Here is a 26,967-nt window from a genome sequence, read left to right on the forward strand (position 1 = left end):
TTTGTAATAATGCAATTACTAAAAATCCCAACTTACATTATAACCGCTTGCTTGTCGTGGTTCTCTTCTGTTGGTTAGACAGGGATCTGTTTTTTTAAAGGTCTCATATAATGCTCATTTTTAGGTTCATACTTGTATTTTAGGTTTATATTCGAACATGTTTACATGCTTTAATGTTCACGAAACGTTATTTTTTCGCATATTGTCTATATAAATATACCTGTATTCACCCTCTGTCTGAAAAGCTCCATTTTAGCGCCTGTCTCTGCATCTGCACTTTCAGAGTCTCTGCACCATCATTGCAGCCGGGGAATGTCTGTAACAGCACTGTAGCAACACTTTCTACCTATAGATAGTATAGTTGTGACTTCACAGAAGTCCTGACAGCTCGTTTAAAGACACAGTTTCTGAATATTATACTTAATATTATATTAACCTGCTTTATGATCCAAAAAATACCTTTAAATTATAATGTTGTTGTCTGTGTCTTATATTTCTTTTCAGACGCCTTTAATGAACACCATTCCCCACAAGCGCAAGACCTTTGCACGTTAAATGTCACCCAGCGTGAACCTGGCACACCAGGATGTCAACACAGGCTGGTCTTATTGATAAGAAATTGAAAGAGCACACAAATATTTTACTCAATTAAAAGTAAAATTAATTGTGTAAAAATGTACTCAAATAAAAGTAAAAAAGTGTGTGTGCATGTATTGCATTAATAACCTTCGCCAGATGGATTGATTCGCATAATTTCCATTTGCTCTGCATATCCATCTGTAAACTCTCGGCTGGAGATCGTTTGGGAAGAGGCAAAAATACCGGTTGGTGATTGGATAAATCGCCTGACAGGCCAAGTGAACCAATCAGATCAACAAAGCGTATGACGTACTAACAGAGCGTCAAGGCAAAGTAAACAACATGTCGGTATAGGGTATTTACTATTTGTGTAACGTTAATTTATGGATAAAAGGCACAGTTTCTGGTGCCTGGTCCATATTTCAACAGAAGGATCCAAGAGAAAAACATTTTTAGTGAGCCGCTTGCTCCATGGCTGCGCTCATCTCATCTGTGGAAGCCGCCATGTTGTTTACCTGTCACTTCTCGTTGCGTCACACACCGCCTCAAAACCAACGCTGGTTGGTTTAGTCGCTTGGGCAAACTTGGGCCGCAAGTTACCAGACTGATCTGTGAGTCAAATACAATGGAGCTTGTGAGAGCAGGATGGTCATGCGAGGCTATTGCCTTAATATGAATTTAAGATTATAGGGCCTCTCAGCTAAGCAAAAATGAATGCTGGAAATTAAATGTCATTGGAGTTTGTGTGTGTTGTGATGATAACCAGAAGCATGCCTTTCTTTGACCCAAGTTTGTGTTGAATTGAATTAAGAATTTAGAGACTGCAAAGGCAACAGATCACCTGATACTACACCCAACACTCCTTCACAATGTGATACCTGCAGGACAAAGACAGCGGCGCGTTGCACTCACTCAGTTGTTCTTTTGAAAAGCAATTTGTTGAGTGTCCCATTTACACCGTGAAATTGGAGAATGGAGGCCCTCTTCCAGCAGACAAAATGAAGTATCACAGGCTATTACAGTATTTACTCCACATAGCCCGTTATATGAACTCTGTCCTCTTGCACTAAAGCACCTTTCAAGCCTATGAGAACGACTAATAACAAAGAGGAAGATGATCCACCTCCATGTGAATGATGTCAATCAACATGGATACTTTCTTGAAAGATGCCACAGAAGAATTAAAAAAGCATTGGCCATTAAAAAAGACTCAGGCAAAGGATGTGGTGCGTTCGGGGGTGTCGGGCCTGAGTGCACAAGAAGAGGAGGTGACTGAAGGAAGAAAAAGAGGAGAGAGAAAGACTCACCTTGGATGAGTCATCCAACACACCTAAGCGCTTACGCAGAGACGTGTTTCCAGTACAATACTCTCTCCTCCTTCTCTGGTTAGTCAAGCATCACGACACACATCCACACACGCAGTCAAGAGTGTCACCCTGTAACAGAAATGTCAAGCTGTGCAGATACAATCCCAAACCGGATAAAAACAGCATTTAATTTAATTTCTCGTCCCTCCGAATGGGCTTGTTATTGGATTGAAAGGGTGCCCTTGACCGCGGGCCGCTGAGACTCGCTGCAGTGAGGATGTTCGTCATCAGGAGACAGAGAGGCGTTGTAAAAGGGTAAAAATAGGCTAGAAATGAAGAGCGGAGGAAAAGAGGTGGTTAACGGCATCCAATAAATGATGCTCAAGGTGCGCTGATTGACTTTGGTTCGTCACTGAAGCACTGTATTGACAGGTCAGTTTGTCTAATGCAGTCAAGGTCCAGAATCATTTTCATCACAGGAGAAAAACGTCCTTTTTTGGACAAGAGATGGAGAGGGAGGAAATGAAACGTACTGATACTCCTTTTGGCCGCAGCTGCTTGTTACATGGTGGTGCATCAAGCTGCTTGTGTTGGTGTTATCGCTCATGTTGGGCCGGTTCAGGTTGACCTTTTGGCATGCTATTTTGTCTTGGACTGCATTTATATGGCGCTTTAATCCAAAGCATTTACAAATACTTAAGTAATGGCACTGCATGAACATTGGAATTAAAGGATGAATACAAAATATAAAGGTACCTGCGCGCTTTTTGAGCAAACTGGATAAAGATTTATTTTGTGTTTTTGTTTTTTTGACTCTTTACCACCTACAGTATATGTCTAAGGTTTTGTGGATGTGCACAAAACTGCCCTTGCCAAAAGAAATGATGAGCTCCACCAGAACAGTGCGTGCCTATAGCTCTGATTATGAGAAAATATACTTTTTCGCTTTCTTGAAGAGTTAGATTGATACCATTCTTATACTCGTATGGTAAATATGCAGCCAGTTCTCTTAGCACAAAAACTGGAAACAGCTCGCCTGTCATTGTCCGAGGGTTACGCCTTTACACTAGCACCTACAAAATAAAAAATGTAAAAATGACAGGCTCAACACCAGACAAAAGAGGGGAGACTACACATTTAAAACTAAAAATGTGCAAATATTACATAACTAAAGGAGAAATGGGTGTAATGATAAACTAAATGTAACAAAACAGGGTGTTTTCCACTACATATAGTACCCCCTCATTTTATAAAGGATTCTCAATTGATTGCTACAACGATGTAATGTGAAACTGCCTTGACATCACCTTCAATGTGACACTCGCCTACGAATACTTTCATCTGCACTCAAACAGTGGAACATCTGCACTTTGTCAATTGTACAGCGTAAATATTTTTATGTTACCCTGGTCACAGCCGCGGCTGGAGGCCTAATGTTTTGGGGTTGTCCATACATCCATTCATACCTAGGCCCCAATCTCATGAATGTGATATCTCAAGATGAATGTGATGTCTTTTTGATGGATTTTGTTGAAATGTGGCAAAAATCTCAACCTGGACTCAAGGATTAACTGACTAGATTTTGGAGATCAAAAGTCAAGGTCACTGTGGCCTAACAAAACTTATTACTAGTAGAAATACTTTATTGATCCCAAGCTGGAAAATTGCAGTGTAACAGCAGCATTAATTCAATTCAATTCAATTCAATTTTATTTATAGTGCCAAATCATAACAAAAGTTATATCAGGACACTTTACAGACTAGGTAAAGACCACACTCTGTGACTTATTTATGATTTATATAGACCCAACAATTCCCCCGTAGATTATACACAGACACATCAAAACAGTAATGTACAGTAAAAATACAACATAAAAAGATACATAAAAATATATTCTTAAATAAGCGGTCACCAGTAGTTGTAGTGCAAATCTAAACATATAATAAGCTAAGTGTTGTATGCGGAACCTCAAGCGAGGTGGTGCCAAAAAAAAGACCAGTTACTATGCCCAAAACCAAAAATGAGCGAGTCGAGTTGAGCCGTGCCATGCAGGCGAGGGGCCTGCTCAGAGGGGGCTGTCGTGATGTCAAATCGTGGTTTAATGGGCTGTTGTCTGCCAACCTATCAGTTAGCCAGAGTTGCACACTTTGGTTTTCATACAGTTCGTAGTTTTAACCTTTGGACAAATTTTGAACGGTAACAGTTTCCAGTCTTTGTGCTAAGATAATCGGCTACCAGCTGTAGCCTTACATTTATTGTACAGACATGAGAGTGGTATCAATATTCTCAAATAACTCAAGAAAGCGAATAAGTGCATGTCCCAAAATCAAATTATTCTTTTAAAAAGCAAGAATAAAGCAAGATGTTGATACTCCACAGAAATATCTTTAGGTTGTAGGTTGAATAATTAATAAATAATAATGCTTTAAGTGCACAAAAGGTTTAATAAATCCAATTGAGTAACAAATGACATACAGTAGTACTTTGGGTGTAGTTTAAATATAGCATCTGAGACTCTCCTCCTCCCTCAATAAAAGATGGAAGCTGAGCCCTCACTAAACCACGGCTGACTTAACGGGACGCGTGCTCAGAAGTCCTCAGGGAAGAGTGACAGCGAGGGGAAGAGGGCTGTCTGTATTACTTCACCGCTAGATCACAAACCAATAACAGGGCTCATTTCCCTCCTTCTGTCCCAGAGGATCAGTCTCTAAGGTCAGGGGGGGCGTGTCGCCGTGGTTAAGTCCCAGCAGGAGGAGGCGTGGCGGGCAGTGACCTGCCTGATGACGTAGCCCTGTCTGTTTCCAGAGCATCTGTCCCTTTCTTCTAGACAGGCAGACACACACTTACACAGGCAGTCTATAGTTACAATGCAAGACGTTTTGGAGACGTGAGCTAAGTGACCCTGATACTGATACTGCATCAGGTCTGTGCAAGTGGCCCACTAACACTATTAACCATGATGCAGTTCTTTATTTTGGCAACAAAAAAAAAAAGATTTGTGGGATTTTAGAACAATTTCACATAATGACCCTTTTTTCAAATATTTTATTTTGTTATTATTTGTAGTAGGAAGAAATCAGCAAGAATACTAAAAAATATAATACTGTAGTTGTTCAAAGTTAACCTTAACGGTTTACATTTTGTAGCAGGTTTGAGCTAGCCTTAGCTAACTTTAGCTAGTGGTAGCTCACTTTGTTGTTTGTGCTCTCAGACACTGAGATACAAAATTGTGCGAAGGAATTCGATGTCAGTCGTTTGAAGTGGTTATTACACAACGCCCATGAACCAATCAGATTGCTTGATTTAAGCTACCCGTTTTATAAACTAAAACAGCATTAGTTTCAGAAGTTGTCAGCGGTATTCTACGGTAGCCTATTTCACAATTTTTCACAGGTTTTTGATCCCTGAGTGGAATTTTTAGGGTTTTTCTGAAAATACTTGCATTTTTACTTTAATAGTTAATATTTAATTTCAGAATGAAATAAAATGAGTCTTCAAAAATATTACGTTATAGGCTCAAGCTCAACCTACTCTATCCTATATGTTATGAGCATACAAACCTCACTGGGGACTTATTTGATTAAATCTGTTGCCAAGAATATCATATTTTCCTCATTGTAATGAAACAACATCAAACACAGCCTCAGTCCAACAAGGATCATTTTAATAACAAAAATTATAATACAAACAAGTTACAAATGAAGAGTGGACTAATTTCTGACCATGTCAAGTGATCAGGCACAGAATTGCGTTCAGTAATCGTTACCATTAGAAACCTGAGCTTGATACAAAATGTCATGAGCTGTGTGTGTGGTACATATGTAAGTTGCACAATGAGGAAGCATTACAAAAGGTAGGTAAGAGTATAAATATAGTGTATGTACAACTAATGGAGTAAAATATTGAATGCAGAATCAGACAGGTGCCTTGCAGCTCTTGAATATTTTCTTCTGTACATTTGGGAGATGTAGAAATTGCCTCTGCCAACTGAGTGCCCATGCATCGACAGGGACATCCAAAAACAAATGTGTCTCCTGGCAACATATTTTACTCGGTGCTGAATAATCTTTGATCCTCCTCCCATACACTTGCCATTGATTTGTAATTCTTTAAATCAAGTTCAAATGTAGAGAAAGGAGAGACTTGGCTGAGTCGGGATACTGAGCAGAAATAAAAACCTTCTTCAAACAGCATTACGATATTTATGAAAAATAATAATGGTTTATCATCATATTCTGTGGGCGACCACAGAGGAACCTGCTTGGTCCAACTCCAGCCAGGCTTTCATTTCCAGGGTCGGAGGTTGGAGGTCAGAGGTCATGGTGACCCCTGATGTCTTCTCCGTGTATCGCCTTATATTTGACCATCTCCTCAGGAAAGACTTTGCTGAGCTCAGAGATTAGAAGACTCTTGAATTTCTGTAATAAAAGACAATACAACAGTAGAGGTTGGTTCTTTATTCATGTTTAACAATGTTTTATTTTATATAGGAGATAATAAACTTGTGTACTAATGTCGAGGTCCCATGATCTAAAAAAGTAGGTCGAGGTTCCATATGAACTGTGAAAGTATGACAACATTCAGTCCACAGAGCACAACAACACACAGCCCATATTCAAAAACTGTGCCTGTGCTGTGAGGACGTCATTAAGGGGTAGATGGTGTACCAGTTTCATCACCCTCACCATGTGACACGACATGAATTTTGCAATACTGCCATTATACTGTGAGCACACACGTTTTAGTTTTATCACATACGCAAGGGGCATAAACTGCCCACTGCTGTGTGTGCTCTTACAGCTTCTCGCCTGTTAGTACAGTATTGTATTAAGAACATAGACTGACTTATCTATAAATATAAATTGATATATTATAAAGGGGTACGAGAGGGGCGAGGGGAGATTGTCCACTAGTTAGGCTAATTGATCGCAAATATTGTAGTTCTATTTGACAGAAAAAATATTAAAGTATACTTTGGCGGGCACACCCAAGTGAAGTCTATGTTACGTTCACTTACATCTCCAATACAGGGAAAAGAGGTAGAATGATGTTTTAAATAGAGTATCACTTTTAATTTTGGTATACCATGATATAATACCGTCACTATAAAAAACAAATGAAAAAAATACTGCAATATCGATTTAGGGTCATACGCCTACCTCTTACTTAGGTACGGTTGTGATGTCACAAATTTACTATATAGAGGTAGAAAGTGCTGTTACAGTCATTCCCCGGCTGCAGTGACGCTGAAAGTGCAGATGCAGAAGACCCGGAAACACTGACCAATCAGAGAAGACTGGGCTTAAGGAGACGGGCACTAAAACGATGAGTTTCAGACAGGCTAAATACAGGTATAATCAGACAAACAAAGCATGTGAATACATTCTAGTGGAAAGTAATCAAAATATGAACCTGAAAATGAGCACACGGTCTTTAAAAGCCTTGTGCCCAAACGTTTTCCTAAAAGACAGAAACATTTGACCGATCTGAATTAGGGCTGAAACAATTACTCAAGTAACTCATTTTGTATATTTCCTATCTGGCGCGTTACGCGGCCTGTTATGCAGCCTGTTATGCGGCCTGTTGTGGGGCCTGTTATGCGGCCTGTCCGGCGCAGGGATCATTGTTTGACATGTAACATTTTTGCAGATGCATAACCTACATCCGGAAAAGGCAGAGAATAAGTTTGGGATCATTTCACTTAAAAAGAGGCCAAGAAGGTGCAATGTGTCCACTGTTACCTAGAACTGTTCTACCACAACAGCACAACATCGATGATTCAGCATCTGAGCCGAAAGCAGCCCGTTAGTAACGCCACTTCACAGAGCGCCGCGGTTGCCGTAGTGACTGCAGATGTTAAAAACAGGAAGAGAATGCGTAGTTGTCCTCGTAAATGCCTATAAGTTTCATTTTTCATGAATGTGAAACATAACGTCACCTACCTGATAAGTCTTTATAATGTTGTTTGAGTAAATGTGTCAGTGGAGTTTTGTGCGTTGCTTGTTGTTACGGTAAACAGGAAGAGAGCGAGTTGCTCTCCCTGATAATATCTATTTCTAATTCATTTCATAAATGAATCTCTTTGTCTTTAAACCTGTTTGAGTGTGTCAGAGAATTTTATTCACCGCTTTGAATTGTTTAAAAAAGTAAACTTATTTGTGGAAAATTGCGAGAGTATTGCCTTCAACACAAACACACACACCCATCTGTTAGGTTACCACACCAAATAGGCATACCCCAGTCCTAATATATTTTTACGCAAAATTATATACATTAATATATTAATTATATTGCCTTTTTTTAAAATCCGATTACTCGATTAATCGATGGAATAATCGGTAGATCATTCTAAACAAGGCCACTTTAATAGAGAGAGCTAACTCAAGAACGTGGCTCTTTATAAAACGAAGATGATCCTTGAAAGGGACATTTTTATCTATTAAGAAATTCCTAAATATGCTCGGGAACATTTAATCAGTGAAATAGTTTGTTGGCTCTGGTTGTTCTTGCAGTGTCATTGATGGGGAATCTCAGTGGCCCTGGCGTTATCTCTTACCGTCATAGTGTCAATTTTCCCTTTGACTTGCTCGTTTCTCGCCAAGGCCCTCTCCAGACATTCCTTGGTGTACAGCTGAGGGTTTCGACCTTGGTCGATGTATCTACAAACACAAGGCATAACATCAGTCCAGGGAACTGGGGGGATGCTCTGAAGCACAGATGTGAAATTATGAAATACATTAGCTAAATATGGTAACTTGGCCTCGCTTCTTCGCAAATGCACAATCCCAAATATGAGAATCACTTTACAATTTGATGATTTACATATTTCAGCAAGTTGTTTGTTTATTTCATATTATTATTTCAGTAATAATGCACCCAAATACGGTAAAATGTGAAGAATGGCAACAAAAAGGGATAACCAATTCTAAAAGAAAATGCATGACATATTGCTGCAACATAGCAATTCAAAGTGCCGAATTTGAAAACGGCTTTCAAAAACCCAGAATAAAAGTAAAATGAGGGATTTAACATTAGCAGATGTGCGGGAAAGTAATGAACCTGTAAAATCGACAAATGTTCGAATGGGGTTTGGCGTGGCTTCAACGAATGGCTGTGTGTAGTCTCTAAACGCAACAAATAACGTTAACGGGCATTCACAGCAATAACAGGCAACGGCAGCGGTGTGAGGAACAAACATAGAGATGACAATAACGCCGGAAACACAACAATATAACACATAATATACATAAAATAACGTTACTGGACTCACTCGAACACCTCCAGCGGTACGTTGATCTCATGCAGCTGTTGACGGCACTTCTCAATGTCCTGCAGTCCTGATATCATGAAGTTTCTGAGAAGACACGTGAATAAAGCAGGTAAACACGGTGCTAATGTGCAGACTAGTGTCGTTGTAGCGTTCTCAACAAAACATGACTCACAGTTTCTGGTTAAGTCCTGTTTGGCTGCTGGGCTGGAAGTCGCTGACGATGATTCCCAACTGTCGAATATTCTCGATGAATTTCTCCAGGTGCTCCTCCAGATTATCAAACTTCTCCGCCATGATTGGTGACTGTCGCTAATCTACTGCAAATAAATAGAAATAACTCCGTTTATAAGGGACCTATTGTCAAATAGTCGCTTTCACCGACTCTACGACAGTCACAATGCCGTAGTGCTTTACGGTAGGAAAATAGCCAATAGCTGCTGGCGCTGTTCTGCTACCTAGGTAACAGCCAATGACAGGCTGCCGTTAAGTGACTGCTAAAGCCTCAAAGTGTCGCGCTGCCGGCGAGGAAGAAGCTTCTTTGTGAAGAACATACCACAATGAAATGAGTTTATTACTGAAGAGTAACGGGGACTTGACTGCACCTAAACCATGGCTGTACAATATCCAAGAAAAGCTTTTACATAGATTTCAAAGCCAGAATATCTCCAAACTATATTATTATATGAGACTAGATGTGCATACACAGCACACTATTTACTATATTAGAATAACACACACATATATAAACTGCATTGGGGTAAATGGGAGACTTCATTGAAAAGTGAAGATCAGTGACGTTTAAATCACATTCCTCAAGCATCAACCTTCTGCATGTATTATTTCATGTGAGCACCATAACACCAAGCTACACAGAGTAAACCAGAATAAACCAGGAAATGTACTGTGAGCCTTCAAAATAAAAGTAATATTACTAACAGATGGCACCTTGCAAAGGCCAAGAATGGTGTAGTACATCTAAATATTTAACAACCACAATAACATTTTAAGTGTGGAATATAGTATAACCATAACTTGTAATAGCCTACAGCCTAAGTTTTCGAGATAAAGACATTAAAGAGTATGCTCTTTTCTTCCAGAAAACCTTTTATCAACTGCTGAAACTAATGTGTATATATATAGCTCATATTGTTTCATATTCCCATTCTTTTTCTTGGTGAATTTGAATCTTCGCTTATGTTGTAAGTGTAATACCTACCTTTTGCTAAAGGATATTTGTGGTCTATTTGTCCCCATTACAAATAATATTGTATTGTGCTACTTGTTGCCCAATCTCATTACACACCCAAGGAAGCTGATGAAGCATTAAGCATGAAAATAGGCTGGTGACTTTTAATGGACAATGTAATGATTTAAAGCAGTCCCAGCTTAGATAAATTGTTATGGTCTTCAATGTAATCGCCAACTGGAATATTCCACTGCTGTAATTTCATATGCAGCATATTTCTCCATAAATGAACCCATTTAGGTGCTTCTTTAAACGCTACCTAAATTCGGGGCTTTTATTTTGAAAGGGCGTTGCCATTGCAGCGCTCCGCCGGTGAGAACCAACAGACTGGCTGAGAAGGATTACCGGGGGCTGGTTTGTCCTCGGCTGTATTAAAGCTGGAGCCTCTGCAGCTGCACACACACCAAAAGGCTCTCCATCTCTTCCTCTCTGCAGCTCCCACCGACGGCAGGTCTACTGGATGGTGGAGCCATTTCTTCTTTTGACACACAGCGGAGTCCGTGTCCGCTCTGTTACGGGATATAAAAACGGACAAACTCGGAATTTCAACCGTCCACGGTAAGCACTGGCTGCTGCCCGATTGCTGCTCTGATATTGGGGGGGGACTGTGTGGGCGGTATTCTTATAATATGACTCACAGTGTAGGGTTTTGGACACATATGAACATGGGGATATATGCTATTTTAATCCTCCATATACCCCATAGCATTTTACAACCGTCCATGGTGCATACATCGCTATAATCACTTTAAAGTGACCTTAGCAATATTGATGTATCCGTGTGTTTTAACCTCCCGTGTTTCTACTATCCAGATGCGTCCTATATGACTCAAGTGTAGCTGTAATCATTAGTGATCATTTGTTATAACAACCTTCTGATGCATCCTTTTTTTATTGCCATCGTTTTCCTCCCGTTAGCCTACATGTTTCCCTTTAAGATGTCACTGTAGTAGAGCCTGTTCCTGTTACCGGTGTTTTAATGTGGTATGCACCCTTCTGTTCAAATGTATGATAACATCACCTTAGTGCTTCTGCGTAATGCACCGTCCTATCGTTGAACAACTGCAGTCACAGTCGTGATGTCGGCCCACTTGTAGTGGGGGGGAAATACTGAATTGCATTGATCTATTTTGACAGAAGTGTTTTGGTGCCGTGTGTAAGAGGATATCCATCTAAACGATTGTTTCCCTGCTTTTTCTTCAGCCGAGCCGTGCCGACATGGTGCACTGAGGAGAAAGCTGCACAGGCTCCCCGGTTGTGTTCATCCTGAGGCTGCAGTGAACGGAGGGGGGGGATTGCGGTACAACGTTAATAATCAGCATCAATAGCGGTCTACTCTGCGAACGGGGACCGACTTTTTAAAGGGTGATTCTCGCCCCTGTACGGGGGGATTGGCGGAGAAATATAGATCTATAAAAATTATGGCCACCCTACTGCGGAAGATCGGTCTGATCCGCCTGCACGACCGAGACACCGAGGACCCAAAGCACCATCAGGGCTCGCTAAAGGGGACCAAAGGGAACCAGAAAAACAACGCCAACAAACACTGTCAGACCGCCAACGAAACCAACATCCTGAGCACCCCGGAGATTAAGGCGAGGAAGCTGGACCAGCTCGGCAAGGACAAGCCGTCCGGCAAGGATAAGCAGCAGGGCAAGGATGCGAAGGAGAAGCAGCAGACGGGAGGAGGCGGGAGTAAAGCGACCAGTGCCTCCTCGATACCACCGCTGGCGCCTCACCGGCAACATTGCACCCAGGTCCGGACGCGCAGGCTGATGAAGGAACTACAGGAGATCAGGAGGTTAGGGGACAACTTCATCACGGTGGAGCTGGTGGAGGACAACCTGTATGACTGGAACGTCAAGCTGCACCAGGTGGACAAGGACTCGGCGCTGTGGCAGGACATGAAGGAGACGAGCACTGAGTTCATACTGCTCAACGTCACCTTTCCCGACAATTTCCCCTTCTCGCCGCCGTTTATGCGGGTCCTGACGCCCCGGTTGGAGAACGGCTACGTGCTGGACGGCGGGGCCATATGCATGGAGCTGTTGACCCCCCGCGGATGGTCCAGCGCCTACACGGTGGAGGCGGTCATGAGGCAGTTTGCGGCCAGCCTCGTAAAAGGACAGGTGAGGGCAGGGAGGAGGGCTGGTGGGTGAGGGTCCTTGCATGGAATATCTTCGACCATAATCGGCATGCTAATCATCTCCAGTACATTTATTTTAAGCTATGACACGCACTGGATATGAGCGATCCCATTAGGCATTCATGCGTCATGCGTAATTAATGCGTAAAACTGCTTTTACGCATGTATAACAAATGTCCACCATGGCGAGGCTTTTAGTCTCATATGAATGTTTAAAACCAGTATTTTGGTTTAGTGAAATGTTTTTAGGTAAAATCAAGGAACAAGACTGTATCCCAATAGAAAATAGGCCCAGATGGGGGACAGTTTTACTTTTTTCATACTTAAAAGACACAATTATTCAGTAAAAAGTATGTATTTGCTATATGTCTAGCCTATTTTTAGCATGTATTATGCTCAGCGAGAGCTCTAGGTGCTGTAGTTTCATACCACGGGCCTGTAGTCTCCTCCTTCCCCCTCCTCTCTGCTATGAGCAAACCCATTATTGTTAATATTATCAATCTTTATGTGTCTTTACGGCAGCCATTTCATGCAGTGCAAACCTCAGTATCTCCTTGATGCTAGCTCTTCTCTGCAGTCCCGGTTTGCTCTCTTTTTATTGCCTCCACAAATCAGCATCCATTGACAACAAAGACCTGCTGCCATGCAATGGAACAGTTTCTATACTGGCTCTAATGCAGTCTCACAATATCTCTCATCTGTACTCCTATCAGATTATTCTAAAGGAGAAATAAGACATTCGACACGTGATAATTGATTGAAAGACTTTTGAATAAATAGAGACAGCAGGTAGCCTACCTACCAGCAGTCCGACTCAGACTGGCTGGATTATGTAATCCTGTCAAATCTGTTTTTCACATCCTCAGTGCACTGCAGCAGCAGGAGCAGCAGCAGCAGCTCTGTAATTCCGATGGAAATGGTTGCATCTCTAAATGCACTCCAGGCTAAAATCCTTTAAACTCTGAATTGATTTTCTATTTTCAACCCAGTGAAGAATCAAACTTTTTTCATTGTGTTTTCAAATGCTCATTTTTTTGTTTGCATCATGTTCCAGTCATTCCATCTGCGGAGTCCTTTTATCCTCACTGAGAGTCTGTCTGACATCAGCGGTATGACAGCGCTGTGGCAGGAGACCTTACGTAAACTGTCCCTGGATTCTCCTACCCAACCCCCAACCCTTAGTGCCTTTTTTTAATCTTTGATGATATAACTGAACATTATTTCCGAGTCCTCTGTTGTCATTAAGCATCTGTAACAGGTCATGCAAAAACTACCCACAGCAGAGAGAGAGAGAGAGAGAGAGAGGAACGTGTGTGCGTGTGTGTGTGTGTGTGTGTGTGTGTGTGTGTGTGTGTGTGTGTGTGTGTGTGTGTGTGTGTGTGTGTGTGTGTGTGTGTGTGTGTGTGTGTGTGTGTGTGTGTGTGTGTGTGTGTGTGTGTGTGTGTTCATCTTGATTTGCTGCTTGAGGAGATGAGAGAGAGAGAGGAACGTGTGTGTGTGTGTGTGTGTTCATCTTGATTTGCTGCTTGAGGAGATGAGCTAGCAGCTCCGCAGTGCTCCCTAATTATGGTGCAGTGTCTTGCCTCTCCAGTTCCCTAATGGAAACAATATTGATTAATTATTCCTCTGTGTGTGTGTGTGTGTGTGTGTGTGTGTGTGTGTGTGTGTGTGTGTGTGTGTGTGTGTGTGTGTGTGTGTGTGTGTGTGTGTGTGTGTGTGTGTGTGTGTGTGTGTGTGTGTGTGTGCGTGCGTGCGTGCGTGTGTGTGTGCTTTTGTTTGCCTCCTTTGTGGATATGTGCAGGTGCTTGCATGTGTTTCATGTCCTAAATTTCTGGGAGATGCGCTCGTCTCTCATGCATCATGAACAACACTGGGCTGTTAATAAACCTTGATACACAGAGTCTATTTATTCGTCCTTGGGGGCGACAGTTCACATATGACAATAGCGATGTGGCTTGTTTAGAAAAGCCCTACCTATTTTTAGTGTGAGAGGATACACACAGTGACAGAGTGGTGAGGTGAACGTCAACAGAGCTTCACATCTCCCCCTGTAGATGGGAGGGAACACACACACATACAAGCTGAGATGAGGCGATGTTACTAAACGTAATCACCAGTTCACCAGTTTGGCCTTCAGATTCTTTACTTCTAATCAAAGACAGTCACAGTGCACAGTGCAACCTATCTTGTATAACAGTGAATTAAGCTGTGCGGGTGGTAGAGTAAGTTGGGCAAACTCAGCATTATGTTCAATATAAGTTTCTTTCTAGTGAGCCAATTTGGTAATTGATCTGTACTGCTGTATTTTCATCTGTACAGCAGTGTTTAGAAAGTATGGTAGCGTAATTTTGAATTATACTCTGCTGGCTATAACCTATTATCCTCTTCTTTGCAAACATTTATTCACTATTCATTTCTGTAAACTGTCAAATTGATAACGTTTGTTAGCTGTTCATCATTCATTTGAAAATACAAACTTGTTAAATATAGCTTGAAATGGACTGCGATCAAGTGCTAAAAATGACACCCATTAAAAAGAAGTTGTGAGGCGACAACAATTTTTTATGAATTATAATCCTTATAAGCCTTATGAGCAAATATGCACATTTACTGGTTCCACCTTCTCAGGTGTAGTCATTTCCTGCATTTTTATCTTATCGATAATAATAAAACATACTTTAAAGGGGAACTTTGCCCATTTTCAAAATCCATTCCATGCATGTTCATGCTATGGTCAAAAAACGTTTGAAGATATTAGTAAACAGAGAGGGCAAAAACTCATATTTATGTCATCAAGTAAAAATTATGGAGCTGCTCCGTATACAGTGAAATGGGAAAGATGTTACAGATGACACACAGCACCAAGGGGAATGTTCTGAGTATATGGAGACATTTTCTGTTTAACAACTGACAACACTACAATAGAATAAAGCTCCTCTGGGTATATAAAAAAAAGAACACAAACAAAGTCAGTCTCCCGTTCATTGTCTATGGAGCAGCTCCAGACTTTATACTCGAGGACATCACTAATTTGAGACTTGATTCTCTGGTTTCTGGCTTTGAGAGAGAGCAGCTCATGTTCACTAATATTGATTGAACATTCCTAGGTCATGGAAATAACATTATAAATTTTAATTTAGGTGGTGTTACCCCTTTAAAGTCATTTTAGACAAGGATAAAAACCTGACCAAACCAAAGTAAAGGAGTATTCCAGAGTATCATTTTCCATCCTATGGAAGGGGAAGCAGCAGAGGCTGAGATATCCTGTTTTTCAGTCCCCAGTATGGTTTAAGCCTCAAATACACTGCATCCTACATTTAATGTAATGTTATAATGTATTTGGATAGGGTTTTGCACTACACCCAAATAGAGCTCAACGGTTCTGGCAGAGAAAATCACATTCATATTCTGCATCAGGATTGTGATTACCAGCCAAACTGTCTTAATCATCAATGATGCTTACCACAAGTTAATGAAATGTGAAATGATGGTTTATGCTCCTGTAGAAGCCACAAGTCTGTATATCAACGTAGTTTTGAGAAAAACATGTTTTATTCAGAGAAGTGCTACAGCCACAATCTTAAGCATAACAGCATCGTCCCTGTTAGGTGGAGCTAGCCGTTACCGTGGAAACGTTGACTGCACGTGTAAACAACTGGTGAGATACTGCCACTGAACTCTATGGTCGTTATGTACACAGTGTTGTACCTGTGTCTTGTCTTCCATTTTCTCCATTTGTTTTTGTGCTGAATCAAAAGTTGTATGGTCAGAATTCATCCTGTAGTTGGTTGGCTTGGTTTCAGGCGTAGAACTCTTTCTAGAAGGATTTTCTGAAACATCAATGGAGTAGATGTTCAAAACGTGGGCAGCCACTGCTGAGCTCTATACCTCTTAAATGTACACTTTACCCACACTTTTAGTTTGTAATGCAGACTAAAAATAGTGAATAGTTTTTCTAAGCACAAGCTGAGATGAACCCTGATGACATCATCAGGGTTATTTTTTTCAAACTTTGGGGAGTTCCTTCTGAGACACAGAAGACATTATACTGTTGAACCGTCACATAACTTGCTGTGGAAAATCAAAGGAGTTCCCCTGTAAAGGTTCCTGTTTTCTGTGGTGGATTTCACTGTTCTATATAAGTCGTCACTCGACTAAGTCACTGCTGTTTGCTGTCCCGTCTCCATAATGGTGTAACAAGCTCCCCATTGACATCTCCCGCCACAGGCTAAAAATACATCTCTTTCGACTGCACCTTGGCTAAGGAGATCATTTAGTTAAAAAAAAAAAGCACTTATATGTAGCATATGTAGATCGGCTTATTTGAAGCTACCACACCTACTTAATAACTGGCTCTTCTGGTTTGTACCCTGATTGTTGAATGCACTTATTGGAAGTCGCTTTGGACAAAAGTGTCAGCCAAATGAAAAGTAATGTAGAGTTCATTATTGTACTGTACAAGGATGACTACTGTGTGCTGACAGGGGAGGCTAAACCAATGACACTAACATTTAAAAAAAAACAAAAAAAAAAAACATTGGTATTACCCTTTAATGACCCCGCCATCAGTCCCTCAGGGCTCTCCTTAATGATCTGATGAGGATGAGGATGACATTGATCCCAGTTTGTTTATCCCGACCCCGTTGAGCACATGTCTGGGTTATGCAATCCCCCCACCCCCATCCCCGCCTCCAGAGCTGCTTCCCAACATGCACTGGGGCCTTCCCTCCTCTGCCCATTGACTGATCTCCATTCACACGATTACCCAGCAGCCACTTTACATGAGTGTGTTCCTCTCAACGAGCGAGCGCTTAGCTGAAATAGATAAACACTGACATGGCACTGTATAGGCCCAGGGCGCTCACTCAGCTGAACTGCAACACACACACACACACACATATACACACACACACACACACACACACACACACACACACACACACACACACACACACACACACACACACACACACACACACACACACACACACACACACACACACACACACACACACACACACACACACACACACACGCACAAACACACACACACACACAGTTTTGTTTGCCCATTCTTTCTCTCACAAGCAAATATTGTAACTTTCTCTCTATCCATTTTTGGACGCATCACACGAGTCATTCTAGCAGATGATTGCGTACACAATGGCGCCAATTAATGCTCAATTTTACCTTTTCATGCTGACATGTTCGCAAGAATATTTTCACTCTCTCCCTCTCACCTCCTATCGTAATCTGTCTCTCTGCCACACTCGCTGACAACCACCATTTTCAGTGTCAGTTCATGCAAACAGAGTCCTTTCTAACCCATCTAACACACACACACACACACACACTAACACACACACACACACACACAGCCCCATGTTTTCCTTATAGGGAACAAACCAATGTGAAATTGCCAGCTATTGTGTGTAAAACGTACATGATGCTCACAGTGATTGGTTTACTGACAACCAGAAGAGGGAAAATTCCTCCCCGCCATCTATCAGCATGCTAATTGCACCTTTTTAACAATGGCCTATTGCCATAACGATATCCAAGGCAGCGGTCGCCATTTTGAGATAATGAAGGTATGCATGGTTATACGGTAGCTTGTGATTTGAAAAGAGAACAACATATCCCAGCTTTCCACCAATACTCATGTGACAGTAGCCAACCGGTGCATTATCTGTGTTTGTCAGCCTGGGTAATCTGTATTACAGACCTCTGGCTGCACAGAGTGGCAGAACTGGTTTCAGACAGTGCTGCTTAGATGACACCCTTTTGGTTTGTTTTCCATTTTAAAGGCTGTGAGGATCAAAGCCAGTCCCCAAGGAACGCTGCATATGTCTATCTGAATGAGTCACCCATTGCGTCATGCACAAGTTTTTCGATACAAGTGAAAAACTCTGCCAAAGAAGGGAAAGTTTTCAAATCATTGTCTCCCCACTAGCGGTGTAGTCACATTCTGCCTGTCTCAACCGCCTGACTTCATTTGAAGTGTATCGTGCATCAAATTCAATGACACGATAGGACGTGCTCTTCAAAATGTGTGTCTGTTTGAGAGAGACAAATTGAGAGAGAGAGAGAGAGAGTGAGAGTGCCGCTAAGCCAGGCAGTGAAATGAGGCCAGTGTTGCGACAGGAATGGAAACTGTAACCCTAATCGCCAGATCATTCAATGTTATCACCTCATCTCCTTTCATCCCCTGCATCACTTTTGACCCAAAATAGCCAAGCAAATACGCAATAGGACATACTGATCATCCATTAGATGTCATGGGAGCAGAGAATTAACGCTAGACTGGTTTTGATATATCTCATTGCATGGGAAAGAAGCACGCAGTTCAAAATTGTTGTAAAATCCTCTTCTTGTTAAATGATCGGACAGCTTTGAAAAACACAGAACTGATTCTTTCCCCCTGCTAATGTTACAGATGATGCAGATACACTGTTATTGTGTTGAATCTGTCTAGTGCTCATTTACAGTAAATCTTGTATTTTGGATCTTCTTTCCTGATGTTAGATAAAATGGAAAGATAAAGTAGTGAAAAATATGTGAGCTAAGACTCAAACAACACCCAGTGGTCATGAAAACTAAACATTCAATACACATAATGCAAAGTGTATCACTGCTGAGATGTGCATAAGATACATAATATACATACACATACATAGTTACCTACCTTAGCATGAATGCTCAGTCCCAGTGATACAATAGTCGCTGTTAGCCAGAGAGAAACAAAAAGTAACTCACTGAAAAAGAACAACAGAAAAAGGTTTATACGGGAAGCCCCACAGTTCCATATCCTTAAACCAGGATTTGACCGCTAATCTATCTTAAACTAGCAGGGGAATTCTTTGGCCCAAAACCTTGAAAACTTATATCAGGGATTGATTTTTTTTTCTTTCAAATACAAATCATTAAGCTTGTACTAGAATGAGTTGCCAGTACTGGAAAGTAAGGCACATTCAATTGTTTTACTTGTATTAAAAGTATTAAAGAAACTAGCTTAATTGGCACCGACCATAGACTGTATAAAAAATGGACGTAGCCTCTCCGCAGGGGCTCGTTCTCTCAACTTGATCCAATAATATTCGCCTCTGGGAGCCGCCATCTTGTCAGACTTTGACTTCTCCTCATTTCCTCTTACAAAAAAGGGCATTGATGTGACGTTGGGGGGAGGGAGATACGTCAGGAGAGCAGGTTTGTATCAGGATCAGACTGAAAAATGAGTTTACAGCTGTTTTTTTTTATATGATGCTGGACGCACCCGCTTCCGTCACACATATATCCGGCGCATGTACTGACTCAGTGATTTGTTAGAAAATTCCAGCGTAATGTACGAAATCTCGTTTGATCATTACCTATATAGTGCACTATTTAGTAAACACTATATGGGAGGAGTGAGTGAGTAAATGAGGGAATGATTTCGAACACAGCTAAAGAGTGCAGATGCCGAAAACGCCGACCAATCAGAGCAGACTGGGCTTTTTCAGGAGGCTGGTCTTAAAGAGACAGGCGCTATTTCTACATTTCAGACAGAGGATGAATACAGGTATATTCAGACGGACAGTATGAGAAAAATAATGGGTTTTTGAACACTAAAGCTTGTAAACAATTTCTAGTACAAACCCAAAATACAGGTGTACACGCATTGCTGCATTGTGTATCAAACTACATAACAATAGCTTACCCCTGGATCTTACTGGTGGGATAATGGCTCCTTTTTTCTAGTGTTTTCCTCTTGAAAACCTGGATCAGGATTAAGGTGCAGACCATGGATGTCTAACAATATGAGGGTATTTATCTGTACTGCACTGCAGCATGCAGAGGAGCTCACCATCTAAAGAAACTTTATTAGTATTGGTTTCAATGGAGTGGCCTCAGTGCCATTTTTCTCCCTGCCAAGAAACACTCAGGGTAGAGGGAAGTGGTGCAGTGTTGCAGAGCGTGTACAAACACAGTAAAGTGCCTGAAATATTAGACAGCAGCAGGCTAGTGTCCAATGCACCTCTACAAAAGAAACTTCATTCTAGCTGCAGTATTACCAGAAAATTGCCATGCAGTCAGACATGTTTGTCACAACCTTTCATTTGTGACGTTTCTGTGATTGCGAGATGATTTTTTATACATGAAATGATGCACTTCAAACAGTAGTGACATTCATAGGAATCACAACTTTGTCATGGCTGCGTAGTATTTCAATTTGAAGTCAGTTGTTGGCGTTTCTATTCATCCTCCCACGCACTCTTCTTCTTTAGGGAAGACTTAGCACCGCTGGCAACAACAGACTAAGCAGCTCTATCATCACACCCACACCTCTTTTCTCCTTTTTTTTTTGCCCCTGTCTTCCCAAGCTTATTATTAGCTCCAGTGTGTGAAGGGAGGGAGGACATCACAAAGGTGGTGCCGGAGCAAAAATGTCTCTGTGACATGTCACGGTGCTCTGAGTGAGACACGCTTCACACTGAGCACAAGAGGGTTACATGCTCGTGTATTTATTTTCTGTCATATTTACAACCCCTTTCACCGTTTAGTGCAGTGGCTGGTTCTGGTCTTCACTTATCTCCCCATTGCCTAGTGTAGTGGAGGGTAATTTTGACTTTTGATCGGACCTGACGTCTTAAGAGCCCTTTCTCTGTCTTTAAACATTGATCTAATGTTGGTCAACCTGCATTCAGACCACTTGTGCTGTCAACATGTCCCCTGTGGCAATGCATTCACATTCACCAGCAGGTTCATCCATGTGCACACGTGGGCTGTGCCTCTGTCTATTCTATATTTTGCCTGTAATGACTTGAATGAGCTTGACAAAATCACTGACAACTGTAAACAAAAGAGCCATCTTTCTTTTGATCTGACAACACATAACCAGATCAGATGAATCATTTTTTTGACATATTCTGTGTTTTATTTTCTTCATTTCACTCAACGATATTCTTCTTTTTACCCAGAGAGTCAAATCAGTGTCAACATGCAAAAAGACACAACAAATCAAGAATTTATTTCCACAGCAATTATGTGTCCGAATTCAACATTTCAGGTTGCGGCTTCTTCTTTGTGAGGGCTTTATGTGATTGTAAACTGAATGTCTTTGATTCTGGACAGTTAATCAGACAAAATTAGACTTTTGAAGATTGCACCATGGCATTTATGTAATTGTGATGGCTGTTTTTCACCGCAAGCCAAAGAATGAATGGCTTTTCCAAAAGATGATCAGTAGATTAATCAATAATCACAATTGCAGCTTTAAATAGAAGCTGCAATCGCCTAGATATTAAAATTTAAATTATAAAAAATGTATACATAGTATCTTAAGATTTTTGCAGCCTGGCAGACAACCAAAAAACTTGGAAGGATGCCCTCTATCACCACTAATTTCAAAGTCATGCAAACATACATGAATCAACTTATGGCAGAGATCCTTGATTTAGATCATGGACAATTGTTCTTTGGTTCTGGATCTGTGTCCATACATTTTTGTGAAAATGCATTTATAGTTTATAGTTTTTACATAAAAGACATATATTGAATGAAAATAGCTTCTCTGGCAGACATTGTACTTACAGCAGGGCTGTAGCCAGGAATCTTGAAATACTGAGGTTATGGGTCCAAGTTCCTCCAGACATCTTCAAAAACAGACACGCACAAAAAACATGTGAATATAAAAGTTAAAATACTTTCCACATTGTATTTATATACCTGTTCAGTTATGTCTTCTGTTAATTCTATTTACTCAGACAGCTTTTGATACGCTTGTTCACCTTCTGTAAGTTAGATGAGAAGATTGATAGCACTCGTGTCCAGGGTTCCCTCCAGCATTGGAAATAAAAAAAAAAACATCTATTTTTAAGATTTATAACTAAAATGTGTTATAGAAGTAGCAAACTCATACAAGGAATTACCGGATAAAGCATTAGCAAGTGTGCAGTTGAGAGAGATTTGTTGTGAATGTAACAGTGAAGTGTGTGTACAGTTTGTTTGATGATGATGTCATTCCCGTACTGACCGCTTTCCAGTTACAAAGTTGGAAAACCATTATATTTAATGGGTTAGCCAAGTTAACCATTGTTAGCAATACCAGCTGATATTAATGTAGTGTGCGCAATCACTGTAGCAACATGTCCACAGAGGAAAACGACAAAGGAAAGTACCAGTACTCTACCAATCCCAACCATTTTAAATTTGGTTAATTGAGTTGGACGCAAATACACTGTGTCCGTCAACTGGCTAGCACCAAAAATAAGCTAGCATGATAAATTAAACCTGTACTTAGCCTACAGGTCTAACCGATGATATGCAGATGATTTACAGACTTCAGCAAAGAAACATTACCCTTAAAATCGAAAACGATTTGTCTGATTGTTTAATGAGACACAAATAAGACAGAAGCGTGAATAAACTGTATATTTCTACTGCTTTGACCACTGTTGATGCTGGGCGCCGACATGATTGATTTTGAGGCCAGGGCTCAGAAAGTTCTACAACTGGGAACTCAGAAATTCTGCCTTCAGGGGATGTGCCAGTAGAAATTTCCGAATTCGAACTTGGAAATTTTGACTTCCGAGTTCAACTGTTACTGGAAGTCCTCAAGACCAAAGCCAAGTTCCCGTATCTTGCTTGCCACCTGCTGATTAAGGTGAAGGTAGTTAGCCCTGCAGTTAGCAACAACTTTGGCCCACAGTAAGACTCAAAATGCTCAGTTCCCCCAGGGCCTAACAATTTTTCTAGCCTGTGTGTACTATCAGGAGAAGGTTAGCTTAGCCTAATGACTGGCACAAACTCGCAAATCTGCCCACAGGCACCTCTAAAGCTTTTTAAAAAATGTTTGTTATATGTAAACTATTCCTCAGGTCTTTAAAACCTCCAATTCCGGAGATATTATGAAAAACATAAACCTTAGTGTCCTTAAAGTTAACTACGCCATGGTCATGGTCAACACGTCATGGTGTCCCGTATGCAACTGAGATGAGATGATGATGTCTTTTTCAAAGTATGAATGTGAGCAGACCTCACTAAGAATCCAAGAAGAAATGAAGGAATGGAGGAACGAATCGGTCCCGTTAACGGAAAGTTTGATGGCTTCTGAATTTTGTATTCTTCCACACAATCCTGACCTCATTTCTCTCTTGCCTCCTTCTTTTGTCCTTGTCTTTCCTCACAGGGGCGTATATGTAGGAAAGCAGGGAAGTCTAAGAAAGCTTTCAGCCGTAAAGAAGCCGAGGCCACCTTTAAGTCCCTGGTGAAGACCCACGAGAAGTACGGCTGGGTGTCCCCGCCCGTGTCCGACGGCTGAGCGCTTGGCCGCCGACCCTCTGACCCCAGCGCTAGCCGGACAAAATCCAGCTAGCCCCGACACGCAAGACGACACACCACGCTAACTCAACAATCTCCCATCTTCACCCTTTGCTGTTTGTTTTTTTTAATTTTCGGTTTTGTGTGTCTGTGTTATTATTCTCTTTCTGTCATCTCCACTGGATCTCTCGGACAGCAGACACGCCGCCATTATCGTAACAAGCGACTTTGTTCCCCTCCCTCTCGCACAGGGAGATTCTTTCCCCCATTTTGGAAAGACCTGAGAGGGAGGTGTGTGTTTGTGTGTGTATGTGTGTGTATGTTTGTCACACCATCAACTGGGAGTGTGTGCACGTGCATCGGACTGTGCGTTACTGTCGGTGGATTTCTTTTTTTTTTGTCTTAACGCACACCCATGCACGTCTAGGATAAATCGGACAGTGTGTATTTTTCTGCACATGCGAAAGACTACTGAATGAAGGAGACTCATCCCCCTCTCCTGTCCTCACCATCCCATCCTCTCATCTCTCCCTTCCTATTTACAGCACTGGAACTGGCATTGCTTCCCAACATCTCTCTCTGTAGCTGTCGGGTCATTTACATATAAATGAAGCTGTTAATGTTTAATAGACGGGCTGCGCTCTGGCGTTTATACTCACTCATTCACTCCTTCATTTCCCCTTTCCTACGACTGTGCCGTTGCTCACTGTTCAATGCAACAAGATTGTAACTTACATGGAGCTGTGCTCTCTCTCTCTCTCTCTTTCTTTAGCTCACTTATTCACTTTGTTTCTTTCTTTCTCTCTGTCTCCTGTGGCTGGATTTAGAGCTCACTGTTGCGTAGATGGATTCTGATTTCTAAGGGAGAAATGTTGCTTTATGCAGACACTATGTATGATAAATAGAATGACAGTCAATCACCTCTCTTTCTTTCTCTCTCTACTCTCATGTCTTCGTGTGTGTGTGTTTGTGTGTGTATGTGTGTGTAGGAGGGGAAGAAGACTGTAATTCCCATGATTTAGATACCAGATGGTACAGCTGAAGGCCAGGCCTCAGTATGTATGTGTATGTGTGTGTGTGCGTGTGCGTGTGTGTGAGCAAGGGAGACAACCCTTTAAACAGAGAAGAATATGATTTACTGTGAATGACACTAAGGTCCGAAAGGGAGTGCTGATTTTTTTTAAAAGATGTTTTGCTGAACTACTCGTCGCCGTCTTGTTCCACTTTCTATGTCAGCTCCTGATTATTAGTAGGCCTGCTGTAAACACGTGTGTGAATGTGACTCAATATCTCGTCTGTCTCTCTCCGATCCATGTAAAGAAATTTAAGGTCAGTAGAATATACGCTTCGGACGTTTAGGATGTTTAGCTGTGCTTCAGACGCACACACACACTTAAGCTCACCCGCACACAACACACACACACACACAGACTCGTGCGTACACCTGTGGCCGGTAAATGAAGACGGACAGAGTTCTCGAGCGCTGCCGTGGATGGAGTGGTACTTTAAATAAGCATACGCTTCAGAGCCTGTCTGATTGATGTCTGCTGAAATAGAGAGAGTGAAGGAGGAGAATAAGAACAGAGGGAGAGGTGGGAATAGCTGGAGCTTTGATCACTACCGGCTGCTTCTGGAAATGTCAGGTGGCTTGTAAAATGGGCGAAGACATATTATTTGCTCTACCTGCTGCGATTATTTTAAGAGACACACAGTTCTAGAGTTCCAACCTTTAAAAGGACTTTATAAATATCTAGTCTACGGCTACAGCAATGTCAGTTTCAATCAATCGGCCTACTAGCCACAGACCATCCGTCCAATCCAGTGGGCTCCTTGTGTGTTTTTATTTTGTTATCTGCCAGTTGAATGTCAGAGGGAAAGCTGCTAATTGGTCTGACATTTCGGCTGAGCGTCATTAGAGAAGAGCAGCTGAGAGCAGAAGGATGGAGGATGTCAAACCTCCCGCTCGGCGCTGACATTTTGTCACTTCCCGCTCCTGCTCTGTGTTTCAGGGGGAGGGGGAGGAGTGTAAGGGAGGGCAGGCAGTGTGTTACATGAGTAGAGACAGGGGTGTAGGAGCAACTGGATGCCAGTCAGCTCTCAGCGGGCCCAAACGTAATCCCGTAGCGGGACGTTTAAAGCTAAGAGCCGATGCCGCGCCGCCAGCATTTCGCGTTTTGTGCCGCGTTTCAAAGCCCTCCTTGTGTCGCGTTTGCGGTCAAATAACAAATGTCTGTGTGTGAGTGCATGTGTGAGCAAATATGTGTGTTACACTCCCATTGTGAAAAAAAAAAAGTCAAAAGACTGAAAAACAACACACCATCTGGTATGTGATCATGTACGAAAGCGTGTTAGTCCTCTTTTAAATTTGGCTAGTCATTTCAGGGTCGATCGTATAGTGATCTCTCGGCTTGTCAGCGGAGAAAACTGTAAACTGAATTATTATTAAGATAAAATATCTCAAAAGCTGAGTGTTTGCTGGTTTCAAGAGAATAATTTTGTGATATAGTTTAGATTGGTAGTTTGCAGACACTAACTGGGTGAACTGATTATGTTGTATTATATCTGCATGTGATCCGTGATTGGTAGCTAGCTACTGTATATCTTTTTTCAAGAAAAGCAAGAAAAAATGATGGGGGGGAAACAAAAATGCAAATGCTTCTTTCTTTCTTGTTCTTTTTTTCTTCTTTGGGTTCCGTATTGTATGTATATTTCTTTTCTTTCAAAGCGTCCTAAAAAAATGTCACATTGTGTTATATGAATGTTTGTGTTTTAATTTATTTGTGGTTTGCCAAAATGACGATTTGAAGCATGTTGCAGGTATTGTCACGAGAAAATTGAGAAGAAAAAAAAAACCTTACTATGAACGATAGCCTATGTATTTGTGTGATGGGGGAAGGTGTGTTTATTTGGGGGGATTTCAGGAAGTAAAGAAGGACAGAAGGTTTCAAAGCCTCAAGATTACAAAAGGGAGTGTTTTCTTCATTGGGAGTGCATCAAAGTGGAATCAAGAAAATTCCTACACTTCCTTGAATACTTCCTAGTCCCCTCCATGATGTCACTACTGTCCCTTCCCCATTGGTCCTGCTCTAGATACTGAATTGGCTTAAAGGTAATACAGTC

The 26,967-nt window shown here is 41.4% G+C and overlaps 2 protein-coding genes across 2 annotated transcripts; one reads left to right on the top strand and one right to left on the bottom strand.

Annotated features, from left to right (window-relative positions):
• Window positions 1–5,600: 5,600 nt before the first annotated feature.
• med10 (mediator complex subunit 10) lies at window positions 5,601–9,548 on the bottom strand. The gene is made up of 4 exons (XM_083925757.1): window positions 9,330–9,548; window positions 9,158–9,241; window positions 8,444–8,546; window positions 5,601–6,305 (listed from the first exon to the last, which is right to left on the bottom strand). Exons 1-4 carry the CDS (start codon window positions 9,449–9,451, stop codon window positions 6,198–6,200), a joined length of 417 nt encoding a protein of 138 aa, XP_083781883.1. The 5' UTR covers window positions 9,452–9,548; the 3' UTR covers window positions 5,601–6,197.
• Window positions 9,549–10,803: 1,255 nt separating this feature from the next.
• ube2ql1 (ubiquitin conjugating enzyme E2 QL1) lies at window positions 10,804–26,196 on the top strand. Its single transcript, XM_083925560.1, has 3 exons — window positions 10,804–10,961; window positions 11,607–12,532; window positions 23,717–26,196. The coding sequence occupies exons 2-3, from the start codon at window positions 11,825–11,827 to the stop codon at window positions 23,846–23,848; spliced, it is 840 nt and encodes a 279-aa protein (XP_083781686.1). The 5' UTR covers window positions 10,804–10,961; window positions 11,607–11,824; the 3' UTR covers window positions 23,849–26,196.
• Window positions 26,197–26,967: the final 771 nt, after the last annotated feature.

Source organism: Echiichthys vipera (assembly GCF_963691815.1).
Source record: "Echiichthys vipera genome assembly, chromosome: 13".
NCBI lineage: Eukaryota > Metazoa > Chordata > Actinopteri > Perciformes > Trachinidae > Echiichthys > Echiichthys vipera.